Below are 17360 nucleotides of genomic sequence, written 5' to 3' on the forward strand. Positions count from 1 at the left end.
CGTGTGTGGACTGGTAGACTGGTGAGGTTCATACTTGGGTAGTAGGAGGCTGTAGGACTTGTCGGAGGGAGGTGGAGGTTGCCATGGTTGCGTGACTGGCCACGGCCTACTCTACAGGTTGTTTCTTTGGCGTTTGAAGACGATTTTATTTTGTTTGATCATTGATTACTTGCGACATCTATTAAATAGTACTATAGAATATGGTAATATACTTCTTATATATAGTAAATACCGCTCTCTCACCTACTGTCCGGGCCCAACGAGTCAGACGGCTGCTTATATCCCTCGCGCTCTCAGCCCTCCGCACTGGCAACGTCCGAAGGCGATGACTACTATAGCCATGGTCTGCGGACGCCGGACAGACAGGCGGACGGACGCATAAGGCGAGTGATCAGCGATGACATGTCCGACCTCAACAGCGTATTCCTTACGCCGAGTGACGCACGACGCCGAGTGACGCACGATGCCGCGAGCTCCCAACTCTTGCGCTCCCAACGCTTGCGAACCCTCGCGAACCCTCGGCGGAGAAGGGTGGCAGGGTGCAGTTTGTTTTACGGATGCGGGAGGCCCGGGAATTCCGCATCATTGTGGGAGGCTGGAGGCTGCAGATGGCCGCAGACAGTGGGTGGGTAAAGGCGGAGCTTTGGGGGTTGTGGACTGCTGTGCACAGTGGGAGGCTGGAGGGCGAGGCGGCAGCGGATGGGGTGCGGTCGGCAGTCGGTCGGGCTGGCTGGATAAGGTCGGAGGCGGACTTGCGACTGCTGATTGGTCAAATTATCATAATGGTATATAAACGTAAGATGGACACTGAAATACAACAACCCTCTGTGGTGTAGTTGGTATCACACCGGACTGTAATTGCAATGTTGTCATCCGTTGGTCACCAGTTCGACTCTGGTCGGAGGGACTTCCTTTTGCTAGCCCCCACTTTGGCTGGGTGGGATGCGCTTTTTAGCATGCATCTCATGAGGCTGATAGTGATGGGTATGCTTTGGTGTCTCAGCCACAATAGCTAGCGACACTCCAAGTTCACAGGCATGGGAATCTGCAGATATCCGTGACTGGATAATATTATACACAAATAGAAGCTTCCATCATGCCAATGCCAATCTCCAAACCTCGAAGAGAGCATCAGGAAATCAAAAGAAACACGCAAATCAGAGCAGAGCAGGGCACAGGTATAGAATGCGGAAAAGAAAGAGATCGAACCGAGAAAAAATCTACATTCCATCATGTCGTCGTGACCCGTCACCGTCCCATTACTAGTGTCTAGTTAGCACGGGGAGAATACGTTGGGAAAAGGGGGATGTGGGATACGTACCAAAAAGTAATCCGCGACCGGCTTCTTGGCCGGCATTCCTCGGGAGTCTTGCGGCGCTGCTTCGAACACGCGGTATCGCCGGCCAGGCCCCGCCTTGACTGATATGCCGCCGCCGCCGATACCACCCACCGTGCCGCCTCCTCGCTCACCGCTACTGCGCAGCACGGGCCCGTTCTCTTCGTTCAGCTCCAGTATCGCGGCTACGTTGCCGCAGCGGTAGCAGTAGTTGGGCGCCGACCACACCGTTACTATCGACGAATCGAACATCTCCTTGAAGCCCTCCATGACCAGTTGATGCGCACGAGCGATCAATGAAAGGTTGTTGGCATGGTTAAAGTGTTTCACGATATCCGCGCCGAAAAGGAAGCCCGCACCACGAGGAGACAGTCCCCAGCCGTCGATATCGTCTGGATCGGACCATAGCAAATCACACATCGCACCTTCGTGTGGCACTTCCTGTTTGCGATCTAACAGTCTGATCGAGTCGACGCTGGCAATCACGGGCGACAGGCCACCGTGGACACAGAGAATTGCACCGCCGGAGTTCTGTTGCGGTGCCTGTGCCATCTCCCTTGCCGCCTCCGCGTTCACCAAACTGGGACCATTCCGCCGGAGTCGCGTCACGTCGCCATTCGTCTGCACAATCTCCTGTTCACACTCGGTGTCGCCTGAGCCGACGGCTGGGCCGGCACCGATCACCAATGCACCGAGCGCTAGGTAGTCGAACACCTCGCAGCAATACCGCCACACGTTTGCGGAGCCGTACTTGCGCATGCACTCGTCGTAGAATCCGTAGACGGTAGTGATTTGCCGCGACTCGTGGTTGCCGCGAATGAGGGTGATGCGATCGGGGTACCGCACCTTGAGACTGAGGAGGAGGAGAAACGATTCGAGAGAGTAGAACCCGCGGTCCACGAAGTCGCCCATGAACAGGTAGTTTGTGTCCGGCACGTCGCCACCAACGCGAAACAGCTCCATCAGGTCGTGGAATTGCCCGTGGATGTCGCCGCAGATGGTCACGGGGGCGTCGACAATCTGGACATTGGATTCTTCGATGAGGAGCTCGCGCGCCTTGTAGCATAGCTGCCGAACGTCGGCTTCGGGAATGGGTTTGCATGCGCGTAGAAGCGAAATGTAGCTGGATGTAAGACGCGTCAGTTATGGATGTTTGGCGGGGTTGACCCAGGTAGTGAGTTGACCTCTTTCGTTTCCGAAAGGCTTGGGGAAGGATGATTACCGATCGAGGTCGCTCATGGCGAATGAGACTTGCGGAGCCTGAAAGGTTTGTGGGGTAGGTGACAAGAGGGCGGAGTTCGGGAAGATGAGCGTGAAACTTCTCAGCGAAGAGTAGCAGCTGCTATCGACGTGGTGGGAGATGGCAGAGTGGAGGTGTTGTAGCGTTGGTTGGGAATTTGAAAGTAGTGGCGGTGGGTGATAAGTGCAAGTGGGGATGGCGTCGCGTTTCAGAACACAAATCCTTGCATACGATAACAATAGCTAACTAGACGCGGAGGGCGGGGCAACTAAGCATTCAAGAGCCGCACCCTTAAGGAAACGACCTACCTCATGTTAACCATCACCATCAAATCACGAACAGCAATCGGACTACACACGAACGAACGTCATAGAACCCGAAGCCGACTTACAGTAATATGGATTCCACTGGAGAAGATACCGATGTCAAGCTCTACAAGGCGTCGGGAGGTGTCTTTGACGACTTCCTGGCATCTCTTCCAGAAGCTCTCCACGACGAGACTGGATCACTGCGACGAATGTGCGACAAGAAGCAAGTCGAGAGACTGGTCAACCTGGTGCAACCTATTTGCCTTCTTTACTTTGCTCCTCACCTGGTTTCGCTCTCTAATCCACCAACTCTTTTAGCTAGAACCCTTCCAAGAATCCCCCCAACTCCTCGATCCTCATTTGCCGCAGTTCCTGGCTCCTCTCACGACTGCCTTCACAACCTACATCGCGGAAAGCTCGCAGAGCAATGGCGATCTGCCACCACGCGGCTACTATACCCTTCCGGTCGCCATCTCGCGCTTGCTCTACACTCTCGCCAAGATCCGCGGCCCCAAGATCATATCGCGCTTCTTGCCCAACCAGCCCCATCTGCTCGATCCTGTAGCTACCCTGTTCGATAATCCGTCCACCGGTGTCAAGGTCTCGTGGGAACTACGATACATCCTGCTCCTATGGCTGAGCCATCTCCTGCTGGCACCGTTCGATCTGAGCACCATCTCGACCGACCCGCCTGCGGGCGTCACCCATGACCTGTCCATTCTCGACGGCACCGCGTTGAGCATTACCACTCTTCCTCACTTATCGCAACGGCTACTGGTCCTGGGAATATCGTATCTGTCATCGCCAGGCAACCGTGAGAGCGATGCAGCGGCACTGCTGTTGATCCGGATTTCGCTACGTCGGGACATGCGTAGCCTGGGGCTCCTGGATGCTATGGTGATCTGGGGAACGCAAGTTATGGCGACAGTTGATACTATGGCACACGCACGGACATTGTTTCTCAAGACGGGAGTGCTCGCCGTGCTAGCAGGCTTACTCGCACAGGGCGATTCGGCTGTGGTGGAGAAATTTTGCCCTACGATTTTCGACCTGGTGACAACACTACAGGACGACGAACGCGAGGAGTGGCAGTCGGCTGGTGTGCGGAGACTAGGCATGAAGATCTACCGATGGGTAGCGTCACTGACCCTGGCACATCCGACAGAGAAGGACTACATAGAGGATATCATTGAAAGACTGTTGAATGCGCTTGGCGACCGTGATACAGCGGTGCGGTTCGGAGCATCTAAATCACTAGCGGTGGTGGCGAGAAAGTTGGATCCGGATATGGCGGGTGAAGTGCTGGAGGCAGTCATGAGTGTGTACGAGGAGGACGTCTTTCTCGAGCAGGGAAGAAAAGTCTTTTCGGCTGTTTCACCAGAGAAGTGGCATGGCGCGACATTGACACTTGCAACTTTTCTTCGCCAGCGCGCGGTGAGATCGACCGACGTTATGACGAGAGTGGTTGAGTGTATGATTCAGGCTCTGTCGTTTGAGCAGCGACGGTCAACTTTCGCCGTCGGCGGAAACGTGCGTGATGCGGCGTGCTATGCGGTGTGGAGTCTGGCGAGATGTTATACCACCGATGAACTACAGGCTGCCGGCGACATTGTAGTTCCGGCGACAGAATTGAAGGAAGGTCGTCACATCATCCAAATTCTTGCCACGCAACTGGTGGTGGCCGGTTGTCTTGATCCTTTGGGGAACGTGCGGCGTGCTTCATCCGCCGCACTGCAAGAGATAGTGGGGCGTCACTCCGGGTGTGTCATAGAGGGCATATCATTGGTGCAAGCGGTTGACTACAATGCCGTCGCCTTAAGACAACGTTCAGTAATCAGCGTTGCAAGCTCTTCAGTAAAGCTGGACCTGGACTACTGGAAGAGCATCGTCCTGGGACTGGTCGGCGGCTGGCGTGGGATAGGGGGTAGTGACGATGATGGACGGCGACTGGCGGCAGTGAGCTTGGGCAACATGGTACGCATTACGTATCCCACAGACACCGCAACGAGTGTCGGCGAGCGAGCAGAGTTCATCTTGCAAGCAGTCGTTCGACGAACCATAACGGAGGGCTTGAAACACATCGAGATTTACCACGGCTGTCTGCTTGCCCTGGCCGAAGTTATTGACCGACTGGATCCTGGCATGTTGAAGGAGAGCGACGTAAACGCACTCCAGCACAACGTTTTTGCCAAACTGAAAGGAAACGAGTTCATCAATCCTGTTCTTCGTCCCGAATTGACGGCCGAGGCTGCCTGTCGCCTTGTCAGATCACTTTGTCTGGCCACACCAACGCAGATCACGCCCTTGACCAGCACATGGCGGCTGTGGACTGCAATCCTCGAAACCTCGTTAGATCGCATGGAAGATGCTGTGCTCGACCAAGCCGTTCCCGCAGCCGACGCACTGCTCGACAAGATCTCGGCTGATAATCGGCAACGACTTGTCGAGAGCTGGTGTGTCAAGGTGGCGGATCCCTCGTACCACCGGCGAGGGCATATTCTGGCGCTCGGGCACGTGGTCCGTTCTATGTCAGGGGCCGATGCAGAAAAGGTGACCGACGTCCTCATCGCTGCCGCCCGTCGCACAGACGATGTGGAAATTCGCGTCGCTGGAATGAAGGCTCTTGGTTCCGGCGTCACCTTTGTTCCCATGGTGATCGAAGCCATCCTCAATTCTCTAGATGATTATGCCGTCGACGCCCGAGGCGATGTCGGATCATGGGTCCGCTCCGAAGCTGTTTCTGCGACGCTTTCACTGTTTACCCACAGCAACATCTCCATGTCAGATGATACCAAATGGGCTTTCCTAAGTAAAATTTCTCGCCTCGCGGTGGAGAAGCTGGACCGTCTCCGCCTCCGTGCCGCTGAAGTGTTTCTTAGCATAAGTGGTGCCTTCCCATCCATAAGTCCTATCAGCCCAGAAGTACTCCAGGTCCCGACAACCGAATACTTCATCCTCTTCCTTCCACTCCTCAGCCATCCACAAGTCCGTGAGTTACTGGTCGAGGGCTTAATCACCTCCGCCGGGGCCGGCAGCGACTCCGTCCTAAAAGCCTCGCGAATTGCTCTGCTACAGCACCTCGCTTCCTCCCCTTCCTCCCGCGACGACTTCGCCACCGCCCTTATCTCAGTCTTCCGCCGGGCAGTGGAAAACCCGCAAGACCGCATCACAATCCCACTTATGGATGTAGCCAGCCTTCTGATTGACATGTCACTGCTCCCGCTCGCCGACATCGGAAAACGTCTTTTCATTCTGACACAGAAAGCGCACTTCCGCACCACCAGCGTGCCAAAGTTAGCTGCCGCCGTCCGTGTCTACGGCTCCCTGGCGTTGGCCGCGACCGCCGAGCCATGGCATGGAGACGTGGTGACAAAGCTAGTGGCAATGCTGCTGCACCCGTTTCCCCGCGTCAGGATGGATGCAAGTGCTATGGTGTATCTAGTTGCCGCCGAGGGTGGGAGTGATGTGGCGGCGGGAATGGAGAAGGTGGACTGGGGGAGGAGTACGAAGGAATTGGCCGGGGTTGTGAAGACGGTGAAGGCGGGCCTTTGTTGATTCGATATAGAACGTAGAATGGTCGTTTTAAAGGCGAATAGATGGGGGGTTAGATGTGATAGTTGAAGTTTTTTCTGGGGGTCCTGGAGTGTGTGATGGAGCTGTCAACGACGTGCCTAGGTACCTGGTTAAATCGTGATTTGGTGTTTTCATGCCCAGACTCGGACCGAATAGTTAGAAGACTGAGGCCGCCCGACCACGTCCCTGTTACTTTTTGGGTCGGTCCCGAGCATGTCGGAGCCAGTCCTTAGCGGCTGGAGCGGCTACCGCAGGAGCTGAGGATATGCGGATGCTAGTGCCAGACAGCTGTCTTTCGGTCCGGGATGGTAGCGCCTGCTTTGGTGGTGAATCCTCGGCTGGGGCGGGACGGCCCGAGGACGAGCGGTTGAGTACTTCACTCATGATCATTGAGACGGAAGTCACGTGGTAGTCTCCCCCGAGACGATAAATCCATCCTGCTGGGATCAGGATCTTTGAATGCAGGTTCCCGCAATTCGGATCTCGAGACGCCACATCGTCTTGCCTTGCTCGGTGGGCTGATTGTTTGCACAACCAGAAGAGCCCCTCATGTGCCACCTGCCTAAACGGGAGGCGTTTACTCTGCATCTAGTCATCTGCAGGAAGGCTCCATACATACGTTAGGCCTACAGTTTCAATTACTGACGCGGTCTCGCGAACACATCACCTCGGTGCTCACCAACGTCGACTTCATATGGGGATGCCGAATTTGAACACCGTCTTTGTGGTGCTGCTGCTACTCTTCGCAGCCCTCACATGGGCGCAAAACGAGACGTCGACGCCGGCGGAAGAAGAGGCGCAGGGAGGGTTCGCAGGCGATGACTTCAGCAATAAGTATGTGGGCAGACGGCGAACGCGCAATCGAAGCCCCGAGTTGGAGGTCGCAAGGCTGACGGTATAAAACAAAAGCCTTTTCAGCGATATCGCACCGCTCCTGGCGCTTTTCGGAGAACGATTCACGGTCTCGTTTATGTCCGAGAGCCAGGGATGGCTCGACCATATCGTGTTCGCCAGTAAGATCGTCCTTCCAAACTTTTAGCCCAGTGGGGTCTGAGATGTGACAAGTGGTGCCGTTGGGAATCATCACGGCGGTGGTGGGAGCGCTGCGGATCGGCGGTCCTGCTTGGCTTCGCGCTATCATCGGACGTGCCCGCGAGAATAGGGCTTCGGCAGAAGTCGAGTTGATGTCTTCAACGTCTGCAGAGTGAGTTCTTGTGTTGATACCTATGTGGGAACTTCATCCGGAAAGCTTACCGACAACGAATGGTAGGGTTTGCGAGCTCTGGAATGGTATGGCGATTGTCAGAACGCTGGGAAAACCCGAGATCAAGGAGATTGTTTACCTGGAAAAACTCGATGACGGGGAATCGACCTTTGGGCTCTATTCGACGCCCGTGGCGGATAAGGAAGGAATCCTGAAATGTGAAGGTGAGTTATTGATCGAATACCTTCGGCTATTTTGGCAATTTTGTTTACCGGTTCTTTTAGCTGTCGATGACCCTCTCGTAATGTGGTGTAAAGCTTTACTTAGTGGTGTACTAGCCGTAATTTGCGGCGTCCGTGGTACGTATAGGCGATCCTGATCCATAACTTATGCTTTATCCTAACGTATTGGAAAGATTTATTCCTGTTCCCGGCCCACAGTCTTCGGCATACCAAGCCTGTACGAGACGTGGAAAACGGCGGCGTATTTCCACCTAACAGCGGTGCAATTCCGTCCGCGGGCGTCTCGAAGGAACCTACCGTTGACACACAGCCAATCGCGAAGAGTAATGTGGTCAAGAATCGCCAGCAGCCGGGCGAGGAGTCAGCACCCAACATATCTCTGAACGTTCACGCTCACGGCGGTAGTAAGGTCCTTGACCTTGTTTTTGTTGCAGTTGTGGGTATCGTGATGCAATTTGGTTTCTTGGTCTTTGTCGGAGCTGGCGTTTATCATCCAACCTGGAAAAACAACTTTCTGAAAGAGGGGCAGCCGGTAGCATCATACGCATACCCACTCCTGGCAATTGGGACGATTTTCATTGTGCTGGGCATGATGATTTGCAGCGCTATCGTTGAGCGGAGCACCGAGGAAAAGCGGTGGGTGGCTGGTTCGAAGTACCTCGACGACGTGCCTCCAACGTTGGGCAGACGCTCAACTTGGGCAAGTATAAAAGGGAGAACCCCGGGTTCCAATAGTGCCCGCGCACCTGAGCTTGGGGCCCGAGTCCTCTGGTTGCAAAAAAATCACACAGTCGGTGACCAGCTTTTCGATTCGTTCGTGATGTTTGCTCAGGGGAAGCGGGAATCTGTTTTGATGTCCCACAGACGTGGAATGGAGGGGAGTGAAACAGATGTGAACGCCCGCAGGTCTAGATCAAAGAAAGGACGGAGGGCCTTATGGAAGACGCTTGCCTCTAGTTTCGAGGAAGGCTTCACCTTGCTTGGAACGTTTCTATCTCTTGCTGGTTTTGTGCTTCAGTTTACAGGTGCAGCGATCCCACAGGCCCCCGGGGTTTATCTTGACTAAATTTAATGTAGGTCTACGCGCGCTTAATTGGACGGCATCAATTGCACAGCTCGTGGCAATTGCTATCATGACGAGTTTGAGAGCCTGGTTGCGTCGAGGAATGATCACACCGCCGGTAACTGCCAGAGTTCGTAGTGCGGGACACGAAATGGATTGGCTTGCTTTGGAAATCGCATCTGAGCCAAATTTCTGGAACAAATACAGCGATAGAGATGATGCGTACCTAGAAGATGCAGACTCGAGTGATCCTGGAGACGCACTAGAGACGGAACCCTCGGAAATCATGGCAAAAAGATTCTCAATATGCACCGGCACTAGCAACTTCGCCTCACGAGGACTTTGGTCGCATGGGCCGACTCTGCCAACATCTGCGGGCCAGCATGCAATGAGGGTTCGACAACGGTTGGGTAGTCTCACAAAGTGGGTTGGTCTAGCATCCAAGCCGGCAGTTGCAGTTGCCGAGGCGATTGAGAGTGTGATGAATGAATTCTTTGATCAGCCATCCGAAATGGGGGAGCCGCCAAGGCTTATTTGGTCTCTAAAGGTCAAAACCAGCTTCACCGAAGAGGATGAATGGATCAATTTCACCGTGAAGTACGATGGTCATGATCAGAAGTGGATTGCCGATGCGACAGAGATAGAAGCGGCCCTGTCCCTTTGGATCTATGATATTCAAGAAATCGAGCGCCTCAAAGCTGAAGATGAAGGTATAGAGAAGACCGGTGATTGGTTGCGGGAGGGAAATACAGCGGTACGCCGAAAGTCAACACGAGTATTGGGCATCAAGGATGGGCCCCTTGAAACCGATCTGCGTTGGTGGTTGCAAGACACCATCCATCCAAGAGGCACTTATGCCGAAGCGGATTTAGAGGTGCCTCCGAGTACATTGGACCCGCTTGAGTACTACCAAGTCCCGGAGGATGACGGTCGGATTTGTGTCGGGTTTACAGGTCTCCATCAAAATGGACGGACAGGTGAGCCCAGATTTTCGACTCGTGGGGGTGAATATAACTTACTTGGTGTCATCTAGATCAATCTGATTCTTCCCAAACGCTTGCCGTCACCTCGGAGGCCCCATTAGAGAAACTCCTTGCCCAACACTTGTTTTCCGGTTTCATGTGGGCGATTGCCGATTCTGTGCCTGACTCCAAATTGAGGGATCTCCAAACAACAGTGGATGTCGTCAACCTATCCGAGGAGGATCCAATGTCGTCGGCAAGCTTTAGGAACGACGATCTTTCCAGACTTCTGGATAGCATCGATAATCACACCCTTGGGACTGTGCTGGATTTGTTGATGTGCATTGTTCCTCCTCTCAGCCATGCCAGAAAGCTCCCAGACGAGGCATTGGTCTCTTTCGTACGAAAGAAAACATACCATCTTGAAGTTCTTGGTCAATGGGATAAAGTTATTCCACTTTATGTTTCCCTTCTGGACATCTGTGTTAGATTCGGCGAAGATAGCACCATTTGTCAGAAGGCAACCCTTGCCGCGGTAGAGGTATATAGAAATATCAGCAGTACATGCCGCCTTTGGGAGAGACAATACCGGGAAGGAATGGCGGTAGATGGACTCAGAAACCAGCGGGACACGTTACAACAAAGATTGAAGGTAGTGGATGGCACCCTAATGTTCGCTTTCGCCCGATTCTTTTCCTCTAAGCAGGGTCCACCAGCAAAATTCGACGAACTTAAGCCACAGCACTGGAAGATCGACAAAACGAAGATTGACCCCCGCGAAATCCACGAATTCTTCGGGTACTCACCATTCTTCAAGGACTTGCGCTCCGTTTCGGTTGGCCATGTTGAGGAGTTTGTAAAGCAAATACGGCCCAACTTGGACCAAAGAGACATATATGGAAGGTCGTTCCTTCATTACGCCGTGATCCAGGGGACGGAGCAAATGGTCAGAGGGGTCATATCTGCCGGCCTGACGCCACAAGTGGAAGACATTGCTGGTTTTACGCCTCTGCACTACGCCGCATTGGAGGGTTCTGGAACGTCCACCTCCATACTGCTTGAGTACGTAGCCGATGTCGACCACAGAGCCCGAGATGGAACTTCACCGCTTCATTTGGCCGCAAACGAGAAAGTGGCTACACAACTCATTCAGAGAGGAGCCAATGTCGAACTCCAAGACAACATGCGAAGAGTTCCCTTACACTATGCCGCCTTCATGGGCCGTGAGAAAGTGGTTAAGCTTCTGATTGAGAATCGCGCGTTTCTGAACGTGCGTGACGATTACGGCAGGACGGCCCTCCATCTGGCGATGATTTCGGGTAACGAGGGGACCATGATGGCTTTGCTCCGCAGCGTCTCTGTCACAGAAGCTTTGGATATTGTCGACCGCGACGGAAGAAACTTCTTGCATCTCGTGGCCATTCAAGGCCTTGGAAAAAAGGCTCTATGGCTAGGGGAGCAACTCAAATCTGGCTTAGGTTCCCCCAAGCAGCCAGGGTTACTTTCGGCCCAATCCGTCCAGCCAAAAACATCCCCCGACCATCCAAGCTCGTCTCCCGACAATTCGGAACAACTGAAGTCCGCCATAAGCACGAGGGACCGCGATGGAAGAACACCGCTACACTTAGCCGTACTGAAGGGCCACAAGGAGCTGGTAAAGATGTTCTTGGAGTGGGGTGCTGATCCGAACGCGAAAGACAGCTCGCAAGGCACTGCAATCCATTTTGCTGCCCACTATGATCGCCATGAAATGATCGGGCTGCTGGTTGACAAAGGTGGTAAGATTGAAGAGCGGTACAAAGGCACTGCTCTAGGCAAGGACCACCATGTAAAGGAGAGAGCAACTATCAACGACAGCAGCCGTGAGGCTACAGCCACGCAGATGCTGTCAGACCACACATACGGCGAGGAAGAGGAAGGATCGACCCCGCTTCTCATCGCCGCTGCGAGAGGCAACACCGGTACCATGCGAGCCCTTTTGAAACATCACGCAAATCTCTCGGCGTCGGATGACAAATGGTCAGCATTGGCCTTTGCATGTTCTTTCGGTCATGTGGAAGCAGTGAAGTTCTTGCTGGAGCAGGGAATCGAAGTCGACAGTCGCGATCTCATGCGCGATACACCACTCCATAACGCCGCGAGCGGGGGTCATGATTCGGTGATACGACTGCTACTGGAGAAGGGCGCAGAAATCCAGGCAGGAAACAATGGTTTGGAAACTCCGCTGCATATGGCCTGTCTACACGCGAAGGAAGTATCAACAGTTCGGATATTACTGGAGCACGGTGCCGACCCAAACGCACATTCCTTGGGAACTCAGTGCACCACACCTCTCCACATTGCTGCCCAAAACGATAGCACCGAGATCGTACGGCTCCTGTTGGAAAAAGGCGCCGATCCTAACGCGAAGACGGAAATGATTGGATGGGATGCTCTGAGGCTAGCACAATCGGTCGAGGTTTGCGAAATCCTAATAGTAGCCGGTGCCGACGTGAAGGCTATCTCGAACAGTGGCTTTACTCAGCTGGCTCAATCCGCCGGCAACCTCGGAAAAACAAAGCTTCTAGCGGACCATGGCGTTGACTTCACGCGTACCGGGGGCCCCGGCAATAAAGGCCCCATCAGCTGGGCGGTTGCCGCGAACGACTTCTACATGGCTCGGCTCGCGATCGAGGCAGGCGATGACATCAATCGAAAAGACACCGAGACCGGGGGCACGCCTCTTCATGCTGCTGTCCAACGAAAGTTGTTTGGTATGATCAAGTTTTTGATCAAGAATGGGGCCGATAAGAACGTGAAGAATGACAACGGCGAAACGCCTTGGGACTTGATCCGCACCGCCGTTTTTCTGGGCAAGCATGGCTGGTCTGATGATATCATCCGACTATTGCGGTAGAAGGTTTTTGGTATGTCTTCCTCATGATCGCTTTATAGGTTGTGATGCGGCCAAGACTCTTACGAAAAACCAGGTGGTAGGAGCTTTGCAGGGCGAGGTTTCATGGGGGGTTTTTGGTTCGTGAACGTGAGGGTGTATACGGTAATGGGGTGTATACGGGACTATGTACGCAATATCTGGGACTTAAGCGTTTGGTTAATTTGGATAGGGAAGATGGCGTGGATACAGATACAGGTTGATTGATGGTAACTGTCTATGGTTCAAGTGCTTGTATATACGAAATATGTACATACAAAATGACGCAAACAAAAACAACCATCATAAGAAGCCTAAGTACCGCTTCCGTACCACTCCTCCAACTTCTTCCAAAGCTTCGGCACCTCGACTATCCCAGCTAGCGAGGAAATACACTGGCGCAGCTGCGATTCCAGCCCGGACATGATGATGCGTCTCGCCAGCGCGCGGCGGTACGACAACTCGCGGTCGCGGTCGCGGGCGGCGATGATAGTACCAGTAGAGTCTCGCGGCACTGACTCGGGCCCGAACACGACGTCGTAGACGCCGTAGTGCAGCAGCAAGCCACTCATATTGGTTACCCAGGTCTGGTAATTGCTGCCGTCGCTGAGGAGCTGGAATTCTGGGGCCATGTATGCGAAGTTGTTCGGGAGGAGGGATCGGGAGGGGGTCAGCGGCGTGATAGCGGGGGGTCTCGTCATGGTGCTGTGGTCAGAAGGGTATTTGCTTGTGTATGTGTATGTGTATGTGTATGTGTAGTTTTTCACTCGTCTGGGTGTGGATCGCTTGGTAGATACTTGGGTGGGGAGAGGAGGGGTGATGGAGAGAAGGTCGCTATATGTTAGCGGTTTGCGAGGATTCAAGTGATGTAGTGACGACGTGGATTGAATCTGAATCTGAATCGAACGGGACCTCTGCCTCTCCCTTTGCCTCTGCCTCTGCGGCGAACATGGAATGGATGGAGATTTGGAACGTTTGGTTGCTTTTGACGGGGAATATGGCGAGGGTATAGATACAGGTTGATTGACGGCAACTATCTATGGTTCAAGTGCTTGTATATAAATGACGCAAAAAAACAACAACCATCACAAGAAGCCTAAGTACCGTCTCCAAACCACTCTTCCAACTTCCCCCAAAGCTTCGGCACCTCGACTATCCCAGCCAGCGAGGAAATACACCGACGCAGTTGCAGTTCCAGCCCGGACATGATTATGCGTCTCGCCAGCGCGCGGCGGTACGACAGCTCGCGGTCGCCAGTACTAGTAGTATCTCTCGGCGCCGACTCGGACCCGGACCCGAAAACAACGTCGTAGACGCCGTAGTGCAGCAGCAACGCGCGTATATCGATTTCCCACATGCGGTAGTTGCTGCCGTCGCTGAGGAGCTGCATTTCTGGGGCCGTGAGGGCGAAGTTGTCCGGGAGCAGGGAGCGGGAGGGGAGCGGCGGCGGCGTGATAGCGCGGTATTTCGTCATGGTGCTGTGGTCAGTTGGGTACTTGCTTGTGTATGTGTATGTGTAGTTTGTCACTCGTCTGGGTGTGGGTCTGTTGGTAAATACTTGGGTGGGGGTGAAAGGGTGAAGGGAGAAGGTCGCTATATTATGAGGGTTTCCGAGGATTCAAGTGAAGCAGCGACGGCGAGGATTGAATCTAAATCGAACGGCTCTGGACCGAACGGGATCTCTGCCTGTGCCTCTGCGGCGAACATGGAATGGATGGATGGATGCCGGTCAAATTGAATGAGCATCGATATCGAGTTGGCCACGCATGTGGACTACCACGACATCTGGAAGTATTTTTGCCCATATGTGCACGAGTCGGAGAAGATGCCGATCGTCTTTGTACATACGGTGCGGCACCGTAAACTGGACCCGCCCGTGATGGAGCACCGTATATACGGCATGCCGTCGAGAGCTACGTGATTTGCCTAGACGTCATGCCTGATTCCCTGCCGTGAGTCGTGACACTGCATGCAACGTTGTTTGACATGTGTTTCTCAAAAGGCTACACATGCGCAGGTCCGAACCTTAATTCCGCCATGCCACGCCGTCATGCCACGCCGCCATGCCGCAAAGTTACATACAGACCAAGTCCGAGCACGTGACATGGTCTTGCCAAGCCTCACAACAAACCTCCATCACGTGCCCTTAGCCGCCGCTGGAGCCACACACCACGCCACACCCGACAATCGTAGCAATGAGTTGACATGTACCGGGGCCATGGCCAGGGACCTGATAATGATCAGCGGAACTCCTACATCGGATTCAAAGAGTTGTAGGGGCTAAAAGTAAGGTTTGAGGTAGTGGTGGGAGGGCTGTTTGGAAGGAGAGAGGAGCAAAAACATTGTTCGAAATTGGACATCTGGGTGGAATGTGTAACTTCTGTCACTATTGCAACTAGCATGATGGAATATAGCCTTTAATAGCATGCAAAGAGAAATTCCATCTACCAAGAATCCCAGTCCGTGGTGTGGTTAGTGGGAACGGAGGGGCAAAGAGTGACCGTTTATGAGGCCATTTTGGCACTCAGCGGTGCTATATGATCGAAGGGATACATGTTATGTATCCCCTGTGTCGTGCTTTTTAGAGAATGCTGGGCGGCTATATGGAATCGTACTGCGCATCGAGAAACAAGCGCTCCTGCTGAAACACAGGCTCGGAATTAACCATTTGCATTTCCGTGATCTCTCGTGGGGAGCTCGGGGAAAGAGTGGGGAGGATGCATAGAATCTCCTTCCACTCTATATCCGTTCGCAAAGATTACGAAGACTGCCCGGTTACTATCTCAGGTACAAGCCGGTAGGTATCTCAGATCCAGACCATCGGGCTACAAAGACGGCGGTCGAAAGGTGGAGATCGGGTGCTCCCCACTTCTGAGACAGGGATGGGACGACTTTCGGCCCCGCAGTTCACAATTCGCAATCGGATGGTTTCCTCGGAAGATTTAGCTTGCGCTCCAAGCAGAATAAGTATAGTAGTACTGTTCCGGTAAACTACTAATGATATATCTATACCCAGGCGACGAACGCCTCCAGGGAGCAGTAGTCGGTGGTTTATTTGGTAGGCTGCAGCATCTCTCCACCGGCAAACATCCTTTTTATTATAGCAGAGCGCATTGCATCTCTACATCTCCCCCCCTCACCAAATAGCAACTCACTCTAATTTGTGCCACCAAATAAACTACCGGCTACTGCTCCCTGGAGGAGTTCGTCGCCTGGGTATATATCATTGGTAGTTTACCGGAACAGTACTACGGTGCTACATAGGTGGAGGGCATCCTGTCTGTATGTACCATCACTCTCTTGCATGACCCCTTACGCCTCGATTACGCGACAGCTGCACATCTGACCTATTGATATGATCTACATACACAGGTCGCAAGAAATTACTGATTTCATAAACTAAAAAAATGCACATCGGACTGAAGCTTGTCGAAAATCATGCTTTAAAATCGTCAATCGCATCTTGATGAACACCCAAATGGTATCCTCGTCGTAAACAACCCTCCAGTTTCCCCATGAGATCATGGTTCCATACTAATCAGATCATCTCATGCAGAACTGCAGAAGTCGCTACTCTAGTTTTTCCGCCGCCTTTCCGTTCTCCCTGGTCGCATCCCAGCGCTTGAACTCGTGTTGAATGCTTCCTTCAACCAACGTCGCATAGACCTCTCCCGCCAATTCCTCGGGGAAGTCCACCTTGTTGGCCGTGGCCTTGACCTTGGAGATGACGTCGTCGACGCGCCACTGATCGCGAACCACATCGCGCGACGGCTTGATGCGCGCAGCCGCCTCAATGTACCGCATACGCTGGCCTAGAGATGCGCGGCGCGGTTAGCTCCCGACGGACAGTAGCAGGGGGTGCAAGAAGGGTCGACCAACCTAGAAGCGTGACGATCTGGCGGTCCAGGTCGTCGATGGCGGTGCGGACGTGCGCCATGGACGTCGCGTTCTCGGCGGAGGGGTAGGAAGCTCCGGTGCTTGAGGACATCTTGATCGCGGGAATGTCGGTGGAGGGAATGATGGTGTTGGTGCTGGGGCTCATGGTGCGGGAGTCGTTGAAGGATGTGGGTAGGAGTTCTGATGGAATTCAGGTGTGGAGGATGCTCTATCAAGCGTGGAGTGGAGGGTCAAGAGGGAGCTTTTATCGTGCAGGAGGCATCAAACGTCGAGACTCGGGACGGCAAGTTGTGCGCTCCCCACAAACGCAAAGTTTAGACAAGCGGACCCCTGCAGATGGCGCCTAACCGCATGAAGCGTGAAGTATGCTAGCTGCACAAGCGGATTGTTGGATAATCCGGATGCATTCGTTCGTACATGAAGAATGCATTTTGCGTCTTTCATATGGTGAGTCTTCCGTGTCCCTGCGGCCCGGTTTCGGGCCTCACGAGAAGTCGGGACGTTAGGCGAAGCCAGTCTGATTTTGACCCGGCGCTAGTCGGAGCTGTTCCAACCCCACCGCTAGATATCACAAGCGCTGCTCGGGACGACAAGTACGGTACATGTGAGGCATGCACCCATCAC

The 17360-nt window shown here is 53.6% G+C and overlaps 5 protein-coding genes and 1 non-coding gene across 6 annotated transcripts; 4 read left to right on the forward strand and 2 right to left on the reverse strand.

Annotated features, from left to right (window-relative positions):
- The first annotated feature begins 821 nt into the window (after window positions 1-821).
- Window positions 822-907, forward strand: BZA05DRAFT_t219. The gene has a single exon. It is a non-coding gene; the product is annotated as a tRNA-Tyr (tRNA).
- Window positions 908-969: 62 nt separating this feature from the next.
- BZA05DRAFT_475048 (Metallo-dependent phosphatase-like protein) lies at window positions 970-2780 on the reverse strand. The gene is made up of 3 exons (XM_051488158.1): window positions 2559-2780; window positions 1322-2459; window positions 970-1262 (listed from the first exon to the last, which is right to left on the reverse strand). Exons 1-3 carry the CDS (start codon window positions 2573-2575, stop codon window positions 1260-1262), a joined length of 1158 nt encoding a protein of 385 aa, XP_051338236.1. The 5' UTR covers window positions 2576-2780; the 3' UTR covers window positions 970-1259.
- A 42-nt stretch (window positions 2781-2822) lies between these two features.
- Window positions 2823-6543, forward strand: BZA05DRAFT_402401 (tubulin folding cofactor D C terminal-domain-containing protein). Its single transcript, XM_051484106.1, has 2 exons — window positions 2823-3132; window positions 3203-6543. Exons 1-2 carry the CDS (start codon window positions 2974-2976, stop codon window positions 6437-6439), a joined length of 3396 nt encoding a protein of 1131 aa, XP_051338237.1. The 5' UTR covers window positions 2823-2973; the 3' UTR covers window positions 6440-6543.
- Window positions 6544-7358: 815 nt separating this feature from the next.
- Window positions 7359-9999, forward strand: BZA05DRAFT_339283 (uncharacterized protein; the record flags this gene model as incomplete). Its single annotated transcript, XM_051480928.1, has 6 exons — window positions 7359-7470; window positions 7523-7661; window positions 7728-7990; window positions 8128-8543; window positions 8655-8928; window positions 8981-9999. Coding segments are annotated over 6 exons (2223 nt in total), but the record flags the coding sequence as incomplete, so codon positions are not given.
- A 1265-nt stretch (window positions 10000-11264) lies between these two features.
- Window positions 11265-12824, forward strand: BZA05DRAFT_339270 (ankyrin repeat-containing domain protein; the record flags this gene model as incomplete). Its single annotated transcript, XM_051480927.1, has 2 exons — window positions 11265-11706; window positions 11902-12824. The coding sequence occupies 2 exons, from the start codon at window positions 11265-11267 to the stop codon at window positions 12822-12824; spliced, it is 1365 nt and encodes a 454-aa protein (XP_051338239.1).
- Window positions 12825-16409: 3585 nt separating this feature from the next.
- On the reverse strand, window positions 16410-16827 carry BZA05DRAFT_339435 (chorismate mutase; the record flags this gene model as incomplete). Its single annotated transcript, XM_051480935.1, has 2 exons — window positions 16410-16651; window positions 16719-16827. The coding sequence occupies 2 exons, from the start codon at window positions 16825-16827 to the stop codon at window positions 16410-16412; spliced, it is 351 nt and encodes a 116-aa protein (XP_051338240.1).
- Between the last annotated feature and the right edge of the window lie 533 nt (window positions 16828-17360).

Source organism: Tricharina praecox, assembly GCF_024521635.1.
Source record: "Tricharina praecox strain CBS 144465 chromosome Unknown BZA05scaffold_17, whole genome shotgun sequence".
Taxonomy (NCBI): Eukaryota; Fungi; Ascomycota; class Pezizomycetes; order Pezizales; family Pyronemataceae; genus Tricharina; species Tricharina praecox.